The sequence below is a fragment of the Neomonachus schauinslandi genome, chromosome 11 (genome assembly GCF_002201575.2).
Source record: "Neomonachus schauinslandi chromosome 11, ASM220157v2, whole genome shotgun sequence".
NCBI lineage: Eukaryota > Metazoa > Chordata > Mammalia > Carnivora > Phocidae > Neomonachus > Neomonachus schauinslandi.
In genome coordinates, this window is record NC_058413.1 from 5,922,582 (window position 1) to 5,939,131 (window position 16,550).

The 16,550-nt window shown below is 57.9% G+C and overlaps 1 protein-coding gene across 4 annotated transcripts in view; it reads left to right on the forward strand.

Moving 5' to 3' along the window:
- Positions 1-16,550, forward strand: part of SPTBN2 (spectrin beta, non-erythrocytic 2) — a 39,942-nt gene that overhangs the window by 17,378 nt on the left and 6,014 nt on the right. For 3 of the 4 annotated variants that reach the window (XM_021685572.2, XM_021685571.2, XM_044919677.1), the window contains 19 exons: positions 283-400; positions 962-1,120; positions 1,427-1,729; positions 2,820-2,973; positions 3,195-4,065; positions 5,775-5,912; positions 6,280-7,036; positions 7,633-7,835; positions 8,215-8,305; positions 8,539-8,685; positions 10,873-11,136; positions 12,323-12,547; positions 12,856-12,945; positions 13,301-13,561; positions 13,648-13,778; positions 14,016-14,220; positions 14,728-15,102; positions 15,785-16,029; positions 16,119-16,259. In XM_021685572.2, coding sequence (XP_021541247.1) covers positions 283-400; positions 962-1,120; positions 1,427-1,729; positions 2,820-2,973; positions 3,195-4,065; positions 5,775-5,912; positions 6,280-7,036; positions 7,633-7,835; positions 8,215-8,305; positions 8,539-8,685; positions 10,873-11,136; positions 12,323-12,547; positions 12,856-12,945; positions 13,301-13,561; positions 13,648-13,778; positions 14,016-14,220; positions 14,728-15,102; positions 15,785-16,029; positions 16,119-16,259 — 4,878 coding nt within the window. Of the gene's footprint in view, positions 1-282; positions 401-961; positions 1,121-1,426; positions 1,730-2,819; positions 2,974-3,194; positions 4,066-5,774; positions 5,913-6,279; positions 7,037-7,632; positions 7,836-8,214; positions 8,306-8,538; positions 8,686-10,872; positions 11,137-12,322; positions 12,548-12,855; positions 12,946-13,300; positions 13,562-13,647; positions 13,779-14,015; positions 14,221-14,727; positions 15,103-15,784; positions 16,030-16,118; positions 16,267-16,550 lie in introns of all 4 variants that reach the window. The other variant, XM_044919676.1, reaches the window with a different exon arrangement.

Consider the following 16,550-nt stretch of genomic DNA (forward strand, 5'->3'; position numbering starts at 1 on the left):
TCGGAGTTAGTATGTTTCAGCTCCAAAACTAATACTAATCCAGAAAACATCTGCTCCTACACATCCCAAGAATGATTTGAGGTGCATGCCAAAGTGTAACTGGCCATTTCTCTCTGGTTTTCATTTGTTTTAAAATTATGTTCTTTTTGCTTGTCCATATTTTCTGGCTTTTGCACTGAGATCATGAGAAGAAAAGCACCACAGGACACTTCTTTTTGAAACGTAGAGTCCCCGTGCCTGTGTGGCCTTTGACTCTGACCCCAACCCGGCCTCCTGCCTCAGGTTCACTGAGAAGGGGAACTTGGAAGTTCTGCTCTTCACCATCCAGAGCAAGCTGCGGGCCAACAATCAGAAGGTCTACACGCCCCGCGAGGGCCGGCTCATCTCTGACATCAACAAGGTGCACAGCCTCCCTCCCCGCCCCACAGATGTCCCATCCTTGACACCAGCCCACACTGCCCCACGGCCCTCCGTGGTACCGACGACGTGACTCACACATGCTGTCGTGCGCCCCGAACATCCCCCTTCCTCCTCCCTCTGTCTCTCCTTGCAAGCGCGCATCATAAACTCAGACCCCAGTCGCTTATCTTGTTCGGCATGCCCCCGATTTACTCTCTGCTTTTATTTTCTCTTTTTCACAGATGACATTGTAAGATTAATATAAGTAATAGGGTTCACCCACGGCCCCACCACCACAGACAAATCCAGTGGTTTTCATTGTACCCTGTCCCGCTCCAGTCCTCATCCGTAAGCAGACGTGCTTTCGTGTGGCCCCGTGGCACTCCTGCTGTCCGTTTCTCATGCTTCCGTGCACAGGTGGCTGACTGACCGCATTCCGCAGACCCACTAGACTGAGCTTCCCTGGGACTCATCGTGTGCCCCCCAGTGGCAGTGACCCCTCCCCACCCTCACTTCCTGAGCCCTGGTCCGTTGGCACCAATCCTGTCCCCCCACCTCGCAGGCTTGGGAGCGGCTGGAGAAAGCGGAGCACGAGCGCGAGCTGGCCCTGCGCACCGAGCTCATCCGCCAGGAGAAGCTGGAGCAGTTGGCCGCCCGCTTCGACCGCAAAGCCGCCATGCGGGAGACCTGGCTTGGCGAGAACCAGCGCCTCGTGTCCCAGGTAGGGCGGGGGGGCTCTTGGCCTGCGCGGGTGGGCAGGAGAAATGGGAGAGAGAGCGGTGGGTTACGAGCCCTGTAACATGGGAGAATCCATCGCACAGAGAAGACGACCGAGAGTCCCCCCCGGATCAGGGCCAGACGCTTGAACAGGAGAAAGGGGACAGGATGGGACAGGATAGAGAGGAAACAGAGCCACCGTGTGAAGTTGGCATCTTGCGGCGCAAGTGCCCCCGAGAGCAGAAGGGGCGAGCGGGCGGAGCTGGGGTGCCTGAGCTCCCCCACCTCCCCCGCCTGCCCTCCGCCGCAGGACAACTTTGGGCTGGAGCTGGCGGCCGTCGAGGCGGCCGTGCGGAAGCACGAGGCCATCGAGACGGACATCGTGGCCTACAGCGGCCGGGTGCAGGCCGTGGATGCCGTGGCCGCCGAGCTGGCGGCTGAGCGCTACCATGACATCAAGCGCATCGCGGCGCGGCAGCACAACGTGGCGCGCCTCTGGGACTTCCTGCGGCAGATGGTGGCCGCCCGGCGGGAGCGGCTCCTCCTCAACCTGGAGCTGCAGAAGGTGTTTCAGGACCTGCTCTACCTCATGGACTGGATGGAAGAGATGAAGGTAACAGCGGGACGTGGGGGCGCGGGGGGGGGAGCAGGACCGTGGGAGTGCGACTGGGGGTCCATTCCCGTGGCGCATCTTGGTGGAGTAAGTCTCGGTGCGGGGCCCTGACCCCGATGCGGGCACACGGAGCAAACAGGGCCCTGCCCTCGCAGGTCTCGCGTTCTAGTGGGAGGAGGCTGAGGAGGAAACCCCTGGGCCCACATGAAACAAAATAGCAGGCAGACATAGAACCTACAAGGAAACTGAACAGGGCCACGGGGTGAGGGGGTCCTGGCAGGCCTCTGAGGAAACGCAGACTAACACAAGGAGCCGGCGCAGGGGCTGTGAGCAGGGAATGTTGCAGGCAGAAGGAACAGCCCTGGGCCTGCACAGGCGTGCTGTGTTCAGCATAGGAAGGAGGGCCAGGGGCACTGCAAGAACAGGAGGGGCCGTGGATGAGGTAAGGTGGAGCAGCCTGCTCCCACAGGGCCTGCCTGGCCTGCTCAGGGGTATGCGTCTTGTTCAGAGTAACACGGAGCTCTGAGCGCCATCAGAAGGTTTTGGAAAGGAGAGACGTGGTTCTGCCTTCATGTTTTCAAAAGTCACTTTGACCACAATGTGAAGGAGGGGACAGCTCAAGGGGGGCCGAGGGGCCAGTTAGAGGCTGTGCAGCGATCTAGGCAAAGGATGGGGATGAGGGTGGGTCTGGAGAGACCCTGGAATTGCTGGGGTACTGGGGGCTGAGCCATGACCACAGGAGGGTGGCGATAATTCTGGGGCTGAGAAGATGAGTCAGAACGGAGATTTCGGGAGCAAGATTTAGTAAGAAAGTCAGTCGTTCCACAGGAGGGGAGTTGAGTACAAGATGGCCAGGGTGCCAGGACAGAACTGGGGCGTCACTGCGTGTGTGAGTGGGGGCCGACAGACAGGAGCGGCTGTGCTCATCTGCGTGTGACCCCTGCAGCCACCCAAGGAGGCTGGGAGGTGCAGTGGATCCAGGAAAAGGGAGCGAGGTTGGCCCTCGCGTGCTGTGGGCTTGAAAGAGGCCTGGCGGGGAGGGACCTGGGGAGCCCTCGGATGGGCACGGGCACGCCGCCTGTCCCGGCAGGGCCGGCTGCAGTCTCACGACCTGGGCAAGCATCTGGCCGGAGTGGAGGACCTGCTGCAGCTGCACGAGCTGGTGGAAGCGGACATCGCCGTGCAGGCTGAGAGGGTGCGGGCCGTCAGCGCCTCTGCACTGCGCTTCTGTGACCCAGGCAAAGGTGAACCCTGGGGGAAGGAGCTGAGCAGGGAGCGGCTCAGGAAGGAGAGCAGCCAGACTGGGAAAACTGCGGACAGGAAGGATGAGGGGTGGATGGGAGGTGACGGAGCTAGGGAGGGAGGCCTAAGGGGCAGTGTGTGTAGAGATTCATAACCAGGGACGGGTAGGGGGCAGCGGGATGGCTGGGCGACAGCTCTCAACCCTCCGCCCCGGCCTTTTCAGAGTACAAACCATGCGACCCCCAGCTGGTGTCAGAGCGGGTGGCCTCCCTGGAGCAGAGCTACGAGGCGCTGTGCGAGTTAGCAGCGGCCCGGCGGGCCCGGCTGGAGGAGTCCCGGCGCCTGTGGCGTTTCCTCTGGGAGGTGGGTGAGGCCGAGGCCTGGGTTCGGGAGCAGCAACACCTACTGGCCTCCGCAGAAACCGGCCGGGACCTGACTGGCGTCCTCCGCCTGCTCAACAAACACACGGCCCTGCGGGGCGAGATGAGTGGCCGGCGGGGGCCCTTGAAGCTGACGCTGGAACAGGGCCGGCAGTTAGTCGCGGAGGGCCATCCTGGGGCCAGCCAGGCCGCCGCCCGCATGGCCGAGCTGCAGGCCCAGTGGGAGCGGCTGGAGGCCCTGGCAGAGGAGCGTGCCCAGCGGCTTGCCCAGGCCGCCAGCCTCTACCAGTTCCAGGCCGACGCAAACGACATGGAGGCCTGGCTGGTGGACGCGCTGCGCCTGGTGTCCAGCCCCGAACTGGGGCACGACGAGTTCTCCACGCAGGCCCTGGCCCGGCAGCATCGGGCCCTGGAGGAGGAGATTCGGAGCCACCGGCCAGCCCTGGATGCCCTGAGGGAACAGGCCGCCGCCCTGCCCCCTGCGCTGAGCTGCACACCAGAGGTGCAGGGCAGGGTGCCTAGCCTGGAACGGCACTACGAGGAGCTGCAGGCCCGGGCAGGCGAGCGCGCGCGGGCCCTGGAAGCAGCCCTGGCGCTCTACACCATGCTCAGCGAGGCCGGGGCCTGCGGCCTGTGGGTGGAGGAGAAGGAGCAGTGGCTCAATGGGCTGGCCCTGCCTGAGCGCCTGGAGGACCTGGAGGTGGTGCAGCAGAGGTAGGCCCCCTGTGGACGTCCTCCAGGAGGGCCTGGCGAGTGGGACAGCCCACGTGTGGGCCGTGGGCCCTGCCGTAAACCGCCTGCTCTGGCTACGACCCTTTGAGTCTTTTTTGTTTTTTTAAGATCTTATTTATTTGTTTGAGAGAGGGAGAGAGAGAGCACAAGCAGGGAGACCAGCAGAGGCAGAGGGAGAAGTAGGCTCCCTACTGAGCAGGGAGCCCGACGCGGGGCTCGATCCCAGGACCCCGGGATCATGACCTGAGCCGAAGGCAGAGGCTCAACCAACTGAGCCACCCAGGCGCCCCCGACCCTTTGAGTCTTAACAGTTGTCTGGGTTTTGCTTTTCATGAAAAATGTCAAACATACTCAAAAGGAGAAAACATACCACAAACTCCATTTTCCCATCACCCAGATTCAGTAATTGTCAGGATCTTGCTCTATTTGATTATTTTGCATTTTAAAAATTAGCAAGTCCCCAGATTATCATTTCACTTCTGTGCTCCCCACGATATGTCCTCTAAGAAATAGGAAGAAGTATTCTCAAATATAGTAAATTATGTGTGGGCTTAAAATAGCTAGGGCTTTGATGTTATAGACCTTTAGACAGATACACTGATTAACCTTATCAAGTAGCTTTATTTACAGAATAATACATCTTAAAATGATTTAGAAAGGACGTTTTTCATATAGAACCACTATACCATTAATTATCGTATAGAATAAAATTAGCAATTCCTTGATATCATCGATTACTCATTCTATAGTCAAATTTCCTGGTGGTTTTAAAAATGTATTTAAAGATTTCTTTTTTTAAGTTTTCAAGATATCCTATGACAGGGATCAGCATACTATATAATTCTGGGGCCAACTCCAGCCTGCTGCCTTTTTTTTTTTTTTTTTTTAAATAAAGCTTTATTGGAACAGAGCCAGGCTCATTCATTTGCATATCATCCCTGGCTGCTTTTGCACTACAACAGCAGATGACAGGGACCTTATGGCCCACACAGCCTGAAATATTTGCCCTTTACAGAAACCATTTGCAGACCGTGAGAATATCACAGAAGTTATGCTTCACATCTTTATCACTCAAACAAATATTTTTGGTTGTCAGTTCGTTTTTTAATCCCTGGTATTAGGATGGGACCCAGGTAGGTGCCTAAAGGGTCAGTCCCAGGAGGAATAGGGAGGTTCTGATAAAGAATGAGGTGTTGTTGGGCGCCTGGGTGGCTCATTCGGTTAAGCCACTGCCTTCGGCTCAGGTCATGATCCCGGAGTCCCGGGATCGAGTCCCGCATCGGGCTCCCTGCTCGGCGGGGAGTCTGCTTCTCCCTCTGACCCTCCCCCTTCTCATGCTCTCTCTCTCTTTTCTCATTCTCTCTCTCAAATAAATAAATGAAATCTTAAAAAAAAAAAAAAGAATGAGGTGTTGGGCCAGGTGTTACTTTGGCTTCTGCAACTGTTCCTGATATTTAACTTCCACCATCTTCTTGAGCACTCTAGAGATTATTGTTTTTCTACTTGTCTGGGGGTACTTGGGGTTCCCCACTTGACCCACAGATACTGCAGACCGCGTAGGTTAAGATGTGCAGAGAATCAGCTGCACGTTGACAGAGAGGCATTTTCCTGGGCATTTAGGGGAGGTGGGCTGGTACATCACCACTTCCACGACCCATGGCCACCTCTTGCACCCTCCTCCACCCGCTCAGGTTCGAGACCTTGGAGCCCGAGATGAACGCCCTTGCAGCCAGGATCACTGCCGTGAACGACATTGCGGAACAGTTGCTGAAGGCCAACCCCCCGGGCAAGGACAGCATTGTCAATACCCAGAAGCAGCTCAACCACAGGTGGGCCTGGGGAGGGGAACCAAGAAAGGATGCAGCAGACAGGGATGGCAGCCAGAAGGGAGAGTCCTAGAGGGCATGGTACGGAGGCTAAAAATGAGGAAGGAAGGCCATCTGGAGTATGTTGTGGGGCAGAGGTGGGCAATGAGGAAGGGAATGAAAGGGGGTGAAGGTAGTCCAAAAAGGCTTGTGCCTGGACGGGGAGTAATCAAGGAGTCAAGGGAGGATGAGCCGGGAACGGCCTCTTTAACGCAGCACAAGCAGGTGGTAGAATATCCCAAAGGAGAGGCAGGGAAGAAGCTTCCAGATATACCTGGACAGCGCAGGGAAGCTGAGCAGCTCCAGACACCAGACCCCCCCCCCCCCTCAGGTGGCAGCAGTTTCGGACCCTGGCCGATGGCAAGAAGGCAGCTCTGACGTCAGCCCTGAGCATCCAGAACTACCACTTAGAATGCACAGAGACCCAGGCCTGGATGAGAGAAAAGACCAAGGTCATCGAGTCCACCCAGGGCCTGGGCAATGACCTGGCCGGGGTGCTGGCGCTGCAGCGGAAGCTGGCCGGCACCGAGCGGGACCTGGAGGCCATCGCCGCCCGGGTGGGCGAACTGACTCGAGAGGCCAGTGCCCTGGCCGCTGGCCACCCCGCCCAAGCCCCTGCCATCCATGCCCGGCTTGGAGAGGTCCAAGCTGGCTGGGAAGACCTGCGGGCCACCATGCGACGCCGGGAGGAGTCACTGGGTGAGGCGCGGAGGCTGCAGGACTTCCTGCGCAGCTTAGATGACTTCCAGGCGTGGCTCGGTCGCACGCAGACCTCTGTGGCCTCTGAAGAAGGGCCAGCCACCCTGCCCGAGGCAGAGGCCCTCCTGGCCCAACACGCAGCCCTGCGGGGAGAGGTGGAGCGGGCCCGCGGGGAGTACAGCCGGCTCCGGGCCCTGGGTGAGGAGGTGACCCGTGACCAGGCTGATCCTCAGTGCCTCTTCCTGCGGCAGCGACTGGAAGCCCTGGGCACCGGCTGGGAGGAGCTGGGCCGCATGTGGGAGAGCCGGCAAGGCCGCCTGGCCCAGGCCCATGGCTTCCAAGGCTTCCTGCGGGATGCGCGCCAGGCCGAGGGCGTGCTCAGCAGCCAGGTGAGAGCAGGGACACAGAGTCCCACCCAGGAAGAAGAGGGGACTAAGGACAGGGAAGTGTGGATGAGAGAAAGGCGGATGAGGAGGAAAGGACAGCGGGTGGAGTAATTGAGGAACCAGGATGGACAGGGAGAACGTGCAAGAAAAATATAGGAGTTAAAAAAAACAAAAAAACCAAGATGTAGGTGCTTGGCTGGCTTAGTCAGTGGAGCATGTGACTCTTGATCTCAGAGTTGTGAGTTCAAGGGCCATGTTGGGCTTAGCACTTACTTAAAAAAAAAAAAAAAGTAAATATAACCTGCCGAAACTGACTTGAGGAGAAATAAAAAACCTGACTTGTCATGTAACTGTTAAATCAGTGGCCAGAAATAATTTGGAACAGGATTTGGGCTGTTAAGGTCCTCCTGCCCAGCTCCCTTGATACTTTGCAAGCCTGTGGCATAATCAGGACCCCCCCCCCAATGTCTTCAGAACCAGACCGTCCACCCTCCCCTCCCCAGCTGGGCTCCACGTCTGATGCATCCTTCAGTAGGTCCCTTCTGAAAAGTCGACAAGTACTTTTGAGAAGTGAGCTGCATACCTCTCCTCCCCCACAGGAATACGTTTTGTCCCACACGGAGATGCCAGGGACTCTCCAAGCTGCGGATGCCGCCATAAAAAAACTGGAAGATTTCATGAGCACCATGGATGCCAACGGAGAGCGGATCCGCGGGCTGCTGGAGGCTGGGCGCCAGCTGGTGTCTGGGGGCAACATCCACGCCGAGAAGATCCAGGAGAAAGCCGATTCCATCGAGAGGAGGTATGATGAAGACAGTGGGTACATGGGAGCCCTGGTGGGGAAGTGAGCGAGAAGAGCCTGGCCAGTTCCACTGATGAAGAAGTTGGAGAACGCAGCACAGACAGATGGTTGTGGGGGCTGATGAAAAGTAGAGGAGGAAGAACTTAGTGGGCAGAGAGGGACTAAGCCATGAGCTGGGAAGTTCTGCTTCCCCCACACCAGGGGAGATGAAGTCCACTGGCCTAGCTGGATGGCGGACATCCATAATCCCGGGTTGTCTTGCAGTGCTCCCAGAAGGCATTGTCCCCATAGCAAGAGGACTGAAGGCTTCTAGGTTAGTTACAGGGTCATAGCCCTTTGACAGTGAGTTCGAGGGCCTCACAAGGGACTGTCATTACAGACACAAGAAGAATCAAGAAGCGGTGCAGCAGCTTTTGGGCCGTCTTCGGGACAACCGAGGGCAGCAGCATTTCCTACAGGACTGTCACGAGGTGAGGCTCTGTTCCCCCATGTCCCCTCCCACATTCCCCAGCCATCCCTTTGCTAATGTTCCCCAGCTTTCTGAGCCTAGAATAAGACCGTTGCAGTATCACCTGAGGAAGTGGACCCCTGCCTGGCTTCCCCCCACATCCACCACTTCTCCCAGCTCACCTCATCCCCTTATGCCTCACCGCATCTGAAATGTACTCTGCCCTTCTCCACCCCTGCTCTGTGCTTGGTCCAGCTGAAGCTCTGGATTGACGAGAAGATGCTGACAGCCCAGGACGTGTCCTATGATGAGGCCCGCAACCTGCACACCAAGTGGCAGAAGCACCAGGCGTTCATGGCCGAGCTGGCCGCCAACAAAGACTGGTTGGACAAAGTAGATAAGGTGAGTGGTGTGACAGCAGCAGCAAGAAGAGAGCCCTGGGTCCTCCTCCGGACACGATCCTGGCCACAGTGCAGGGGAGGATCCTGGCTTCAGGCTATGGTTCTTTCAGGGTTAGAGGTCATGGGGTCTCTGGTGCCAAACCTCCAAGATGGAAACTTAGGGTCTGGGGAACAAAAGTCTTAGGTCTCTGAGACAGTGACTCCAGAACTTTGGGAAAGCACAAATGAGTAGGGAGCCAAACTGCAGCTTTGAGTCAGCATGGTAACTATGCCTAGGTCCAGAGCAGGATGACACTCTTCAGCAGGGGTCAGCAAACTTCTGCCATGGGCCAGATGGTAAATATTTTCGCTTTGCGGGCCACACAGTTTCTGCTGTGACTACTCAACTCTCTGCAAAAGCAGCCATAGAGAATATATAATGATTGAGTATAGCTGTGTTCCAGTAAAACTTTATCTATAAAAACAGGTGGGGGCCGCATTTGGCCCACAGAGCACAATTTGCCAAGCCTTGCTTTCGAGCCTTACTGTTCCTGGTACTTGGTCTCTAAACCCACCACTTCTTCTAGAGCTGAGCATAGGTAAAACTTTATTTCAACTCAGCAAGTGTTCCCGGGCGACATTATGTGTGCTCAGCACCCTGCAAGATACGTGAAAAGACACTTTCCTTCCCTCAAGGTCATGATGGTTGGGGAGAGGAGGAGACCAGTGTATGTCTAGTGTTTCCATTTGTTCAGCAAATATTTCCTAGGTGCTGCTATACGCAAAGCATTGTATTGGGCACCAAGAGGGGGAATGAAGGCAATTCTACTGTGGGCTCCACCCTTGAGGAATGACAGTACAGCCAGGATATGAGACAGATCCACAAACACCTAAGTTAAATCCAAAGCAGAATATGACAACTGCAGTAAGAGAGGGCCTGATAAAGCCTGGGCCCTCTGGGTGTGCCCGTAAAGCTCTGTGCCAATAAAACTTTGTTTACAAGGAGAGAGGAGGTAGAGGAATCCTAGAGGCAGGAGCCTCCAGGGCAGTCCCTGAAGGATGAGTAGAATTTGGACAAGCAGAGATATTGGAGGAAAGATGTTTCTAGGTAGAGAAAACAGTGCAAACAGGAAACCTGAGGTGTGGAAGTGGGGTGCCGGTATGGGAACAAGGGGGTAAGTCAGTCTGGCAGGAACACAGAATGTGGAAAGGGGCCCCATGGGAAAAAAGGTGGGAAAAGCCTGGTCGGCCAGGTCATGAAAAGCCTTGATCACACGTAAGGACTGTGCGTCAACGTGTGGATCGTGCAGAAGGTTCATGAAGTTACCCAGGCAGTGCTAGACTCTAACTGTTCATCCTGACAGCCATGCATAAAGTGGCCTCAAGGCAGTGCCTTGGTTTGTGTTCTAGAAGCAGACCCTGAAACAAGGCTTCCAGTACAGGCCGCGTATGTGGGAGAGGAGCACAGAAAACACTAGTAGGGGAGTGGGAAGCTGGGATGGAGAAGGCAAGGTGTTCGATAATGGGTCCAAGGACATACCAGTCACCCCAGGAGGCAACTGGCACTCAGTCCGAATGAGGCACCTTGGGAGACTGTAGAACACGCAGCCACTTTCTCCCAACCAGCGCACACGAACGCCGAGTTCTTGTCCACCAGCTCCCTGTCTGTCACTGGCTGAGGGCTGCTTCCTAGGGCACTAACTCTCGGGCACTTCCCGTCTGCCTTGCATACAGGTCAAGAGACCATGCTTCCCTCACCTCCCCAGCAACCAAAGTCCTCAAGCAGAAAAGCTGGGAGGGGGGAGAGCGGTGGGACTCGCACGTACATAACCCAGGTGAGGGGTGACTCACTGAGAAACAGGAGGGGGTGGCAAATACACAAGACCATGTGTGCCTAACCCCAGAAGCCATAAGCACAAGGGAGCCCGACACAGTGGAGGTCTCCGTGGCTTCTTCATTGAGATGAGGTTTTGAGCTGGGCCTTGAACAAGTAGGGGGTAATCAGCCGGCGGGGGGGTTGGAGGCGAAGCGGTTTAGAAGGGGTTTGAAACCTTTGAGATGAGTGTGTTGTGGAGAATACCCAAGAACTTGGAATTATTGCCTACACCTCAGGTTCCTACTGCCCTTTAGCTCCCTGGTCTGCTACTGACCCATAAAGTTCAGTGATCTCTAACTCTGACGCTGACCCCTTCTGTGTCCCATCCCCCAGGAAGGGCGGGAACTGACCCTCGAGAAGCCAGAGCTGAAAGCTTTGGTGTCCGAGAAGCTGGAGGACCTGCACAAGCGCTGGGACAGGCTGGAGAGCACCACCCAGGCCAAGGCCCGCAGCCTCTTCGATGCCAACCGAGCCGAGCTGTTTGCCCAGAGCTGCTCTGCCCTGGAGAGCTGGCTGGAGAGCCTGCAGGCCCAGCTGCACTCTGACGACTATGGCAAGGACCTCACCAGCGTCAACATTCTGCTCAAGAAGCAACAGGTGCTCTGCAGGCCTGTGATGGGGATGGTGAACGGCAGCAGAAAGGAGGAGGGAGTCTGTAGCTCTTGAGATTTGGGAGGTCATTCTAAGGCCTCACGGACAACATCTTTCCCGGCAGTTCTCAAAGCGAGGTCCGTGGACCACCGTATCAGAATCTCTAGGAGTGTGTATCAGTCAGAGTAAAAGTCGGGAGACAGAACCCATGTTCCAACTTAAACAAGGAAACTTTAATAAAAAGAAGTATCAATTAGTAAAAGGTGTTCACCAAAAAGGGTAAAGAGAAATGAAAACCAGGGATCAGAAGACATTTTTCTATAAAGGGCCCGACAGTAACAGTTTGGCCTCTGTAGGTCATACAGTCTCTGTCACAAGAACTCTGTTCTTGTAGGGCAAAAGCCGCCATAGGCAATATGTTAAATTATATGTGTAATGGATGTGGCTATGTGCCAATAAAACTTTATTTACAAAAACAGGTAGGGGGCTGGATTTGCTGGTCCCTGCTGTAAAGAGTACAGGAATAGCAGATGTAGGGAGCAGCTACTCTCTCTGGGGCTGAGGAGGGGTACCCAAGGAGGAACAAGATGCTCTCCCCCCACCCCGACCCCACCCCCCAAGGCTGAGTTTCAGACCTCCGTGGAGAGGGCTGAGGCCCGCTGGATGTTGTAGAACTTTGCTGGGGTTATCACGGGACCAAGCAGGTCTAGAGCTGGCAGGCCAAGACTGGCCAGTAGGAAGTTGCCACTGGGATGCCAGCAAAACTTGCTGGAGGGCGAGAACCACTGGATTCCCTGCACGCCATGGGCAGTTTTGCCTCAGGAGCAAGAAGAAAGGCACACTGGAACCAGAAATAGCACCTTCCCTTCCTGTGCCTTGGGGTGACCCTCTAGCGCCCCCTACTCACAAGGCCTAGCATTGCACCAGCTGGCAATGAGAAATGTGGACCCGGGTCAGTGGCCCAAACGTGGTAAGATGTACCTGGAACCGAGAAGAATTTGGGCCTGAGAGGCAGTAAACTGATAACTGGCCCAGTTATCACACAGCCCCGGACTCTTAGGGATATTAAAGTTTGAGATCCACCGAGCTAGGCCACGAGGAGATGCTCTCCGTAGGGTGAGCTCCGGGGATAAGAAATCTCCATTGGCTACACCAGCGTTACGTGTGCTGATCCCCCCCGCCCGGGTTGCAGATGCTGGAACGGGAGATGGCTGTGCGAGAGAAGGAGGTGGAGGCCATCCAGGCCCAGGCGACAGCACTGGCCCAGGAGGACCAGGGTGCGGGGGAGGTGGAGCGGACCTCGAGGGCCGTGGAGGAGAAGTTCCGGGCCCTGTCCCGGCCCATGGCGGAGCGCTGCCGGCGCCTGCAAGCCTCTCGAGAGCAGCACCAGTTCCACCGGGACGTGGAGGACGAGATCGTGAGTTCCTAGGGTCTGCGATGGGGTGGTGTCACTGGGGCAAGTTGCTCCCTGCCATTCACTTTCTAGTCTTCTTCCTGGATGCTGGAGAGATGCCAGCGGTGCTGTTGTCTCTTCCCTCTGGCACTGAACACGGGATGCCTTGGGGATGCCTTTGAGGTCCCTTTACCTCAGACTCAGAGATGACTGTTTCCAGCACACACACACACCAGGAGCCCTAGAAAACCTCCCCCCAGGCCTCCCCACTGTCCAACCCCTACTCCTGCTTTGCCCCCTGGACCTCCACGGACGCCCTCTTTCTCATGCAGTTGTGGGTGACAGAGCGGCTGCCCATGGCTAGCTCCATGGAGCACGGCAAGGACCTGCCCAGTGTCCAGCTTCTCATGAAGAAAAACCAGGTGAGGCCGAGGCTAAAGGCAAAAGAAAAGGTCCCAAGAGCCTCCCAGACTCGGAAGTTTGTCTTTTCTTAAAAAACCTTGGGGTTTCTCTGGCTCCGCTCGAGGCTGCGTGCAATCCTACACTTCAGTGGTGGGCCTTCCCTCGCTGCAGGAGGATGGGCTCCCTCTGTGGCAGATCAGGCAGATTGAAGGGGTGCTACCATCCCAACCTTAGGCCAGAGAAGGGGGCAAGTGAGGAGGGCACAGGGAGAGAGAGGACTGGGAGTGAGGGGCCAGATGGATGTGGAGCAGGTGTAGGGGACGGGAGGCTGAGGGGGTCCCCTGTCAGAGTGTCCTCTTCCACCGCTGTGGACAGACCCTGCAGAAGGAGATACAGGGCCATGAGCCGCGGATCGCAGACCTCACGGAGCGGCAGCGTGCTCTGGGCGCGGCAGCGGCAGGCCCCGAGCTGGCTGAGCTGCAGGAAATGTGGAAACGCCTGAGCTGCGAGCTGGAGCTTCGAGGAAAGCGACTGGAGGAGGCCCTGCGGGCCCAGCAGTTCTACCGCGATGCCGCCGAGGCAGAGGCCTGGATGGGTGAGCAGGAGCTACACATGATGGGCCAGGAGAAAGCCAAGGTGAGAGGCAGGGCAGAGCTCAGGCTGCGGGGGCTGCCGCTCTCTCCCCGCAGACCCTCCTCCCTGATGCCCACTGTCGTCCCCAGGACGAGCTCAGCGCCCAGGCGGAGGTGAAGAAGCATCAGGGGCTGGAGCAAGCCCTGGCCAACTACGCTCAGACCATCCACCAGCTGGCAGCCAGCAGCCAAGACATGATTGACCACAACCACCCAGAGAGGTGAGCACAGCTGCCAACGAAGGGGAGAACAGCTCCTGGGGGGACGGGAGCTGGTTCCGGGGTGGTGCGGGGATTGCGGAGCCTTCGGTACTACATGTGTACAGAACTGTCTAGAGAGCTGGACAGGCAGGGACCTGGCAGGTGGTTGGGGGGCCAGAGCGGACAGGACTCTATGGAACAGGCTACGGATCAGAGCCCGGCATCCTGAGTCCTGCGGTGCCTGCCCCGCCCCCGCAGCACGCGGCTCTCAATCCGCCAAGCCCAGGTGGACAAGCTGTATGCCGGCCTCAAGGAGCTGGCCGGAGAGCGGCGGGAGCGCCTGCAGGAGCACCTGCGCCTTTGCCAGCTCCGCCGCGAGCTGGATGACCTGGAGCAGTGGATCCAGGAGCGCGAGGTGGTGGCAGCCTCTCACGAGCTGGGCCAGGACTATGAGCACGTGACTGTGAGTGTGGGGTGGACACCAGCCGCAGGGCAGCCCTGGGAGGAGTAGAGGACCCACCGGGGAGGGCCCAGGGGCAGGGGGCAGGAGAGCAGGCTGAGCAGGAGCCGTCCTTGGGTATTTGAAGAACTGTGCAGAACGGAGGTCATGGGGCCTATACGTAGATGTGGGCAAAAAGGAAATTCCAATCATTCTCAACAGCACGGGGGACTTGAGGTTCCTCTGCACAGTTTGGGGGCTTGGACCCTCATGAGTGCAGATATATGGACCATAGTTAGGGTATCCTTGTCTGAAGGCCAAAGGTTCCAAGCACCCCCAGGGCTTTTGCTGGGGGCTGGGGGCCTCAGTCACATCCGGGGTAAATGGAAAGCAGCCGCCCTGCGGAAGAAACCTGTTTTGGCCTGTGTGGCCCAGGGAGAGGAGTGGGTTCTCGGTTTGGGGCGAGAAGACTCACGCGTTAGGCGGGGACTGCGTCCACCGGCGTCACGGCACTGTCCGTGTCTCCTCCAGATGCTCCGCGACAAATTCCGAGAATTTTCCCGGGACACGAGTACCATCGGTCAGGAGCGCGTGGACAGCGCCAACGCACTGGCCAACGGGCTCATCGCCGGGGGCCACGCCGCCCGGGCCACCGTGGCCGAGTGGAAAGACAGTCTCAACGAGGCCTGGGCTGACCTGCTCGAGCTGCTGGACACGCGGGGTCAGGTGCTGGCCGCGGCCCACGAGCTGCAGCGCTTCCTGCATGGGGCCCGCCAGGCCCTGGCGCGGGCGCAGCACAAGCAGCAGCAGCTTCCCGACGGGACCGGCCGCGACCTCAACGCGGCCGAGGCCCTGCAGCGCCGGCACTGCGCCTTCGAGCACGACATCCAGGCCCTCAGCGCCCAGGTCCGCCCCCCCGACCCCTGGTGCGGCGAGGTGGGGGCTGGCTCCAGGGAGACTTGGTGGGAAACGGCGGGGCGGTGGTGCAGAAAGGCAGGGGGGATGGCATCCTCTGGAGGGACACTTAGGGACGAGGTTAGAAGGATTCCAGGAAAACCTCTCTGGCCAGGGGGTGTCTAGCCACGGCGTGCACAAGCCTTCTGGAGGGCCCGTGACATTTTCAGATGGTCCCAAAGGCTAGATTCTTCATATTGTACTGAAATCCGCCTGTTGGTCCCACCCAGCTTGGAGCTCCAGGCCTCCACCAAATAAGCATAGGTTCTTCCTCCAACTGTTTAAACCCAGTCAGCCATTACCCACGTCCCTTCTAGCTGAACCCAGTCTAGCGAGGTCTGGGGTCCCATGTGTCCTGGACAGGCCTCTAAAAGCTCGACTGGCCAGGGGTCCCGTTAAAGGCTTGCTCCCCCACACTCCCCAGGCCCCCTGTTGAGACCCAGCAGGGCAGGGTGTGACAAGGCTTATGCTGGGCACCAGCCTTCATTTGTCCCAGCCCCCCACCCTCTGCTCTCCCTTCTGCCTCTCTGGCTGGTAAAATGGGCAGGAGGTGGAGAACAGGGACCGGGACTGGGGACACCCCAGCTCCTGAGTCCACCGAGCGCTACCTCACTCCGAGCCGGGGGTCCCGCAGGTCCAGCAGGTGCAGGATGATGGCCACCGGCTCCAGAAGGCCTATGCCGGAGACAAAGCCGAGGAGATCGGCCGTCACATGCAGGCCGTGGCCGAGGCCTGGACCCAGCTTCAGGGAAGCTCTGCTGCCCGCCGTCAGCTACTGCTGGACACCACGGATAAGTTCCGCTTCTTCAAGGCTGTCCGGGAGCTGATGCTGTGGATGGATGGGGTGAACCTGCAGATGGACGCCCAGGAGCGGCCCCGGTGAGGCCCCCGGTGCTTTGCGGTCTCCGGGGGATTGGTGGCCAGGAGAGGGTTATGGACACAGCAGTACATGGTCTCTGTGCCCCCAGGGATGTGTCCTCTGCAGACCTGGTCATCAAGAACCATCAGGGCATCAAGGCAGAGATAGACGCCAGGGCCGACCGCTTCTCCTCATGCATCGACATGGGCCAGGGACTGCTTGCCAGGAGCCACTATGCAGCTGAGGAGGTGGGGGAGGTGTGGGCGCCACCAGGCCATCCTCATGGTGGGGAGGCCTGAATGCTGATTGCTCCTCTGGGTCTCCTTCCTTCCTCTCATTCTTCCTTCGTAGAAATCCCTCTCTCCCCTCAGTGCTGTTCAGGGATTTCCCCATTCCAACTTTCCCCCAGAACCGTCTGCCTCCTGACATCAGAAGTCACCAGTTCCCTGTGTGAATCCTCCAGGGACCCTGGAAAGGTCCCACTGGGTGCTAACTCATGTCTCTGTGCACCGCCCCCCCCCCCCCCCCCCCCCCCCCCCCC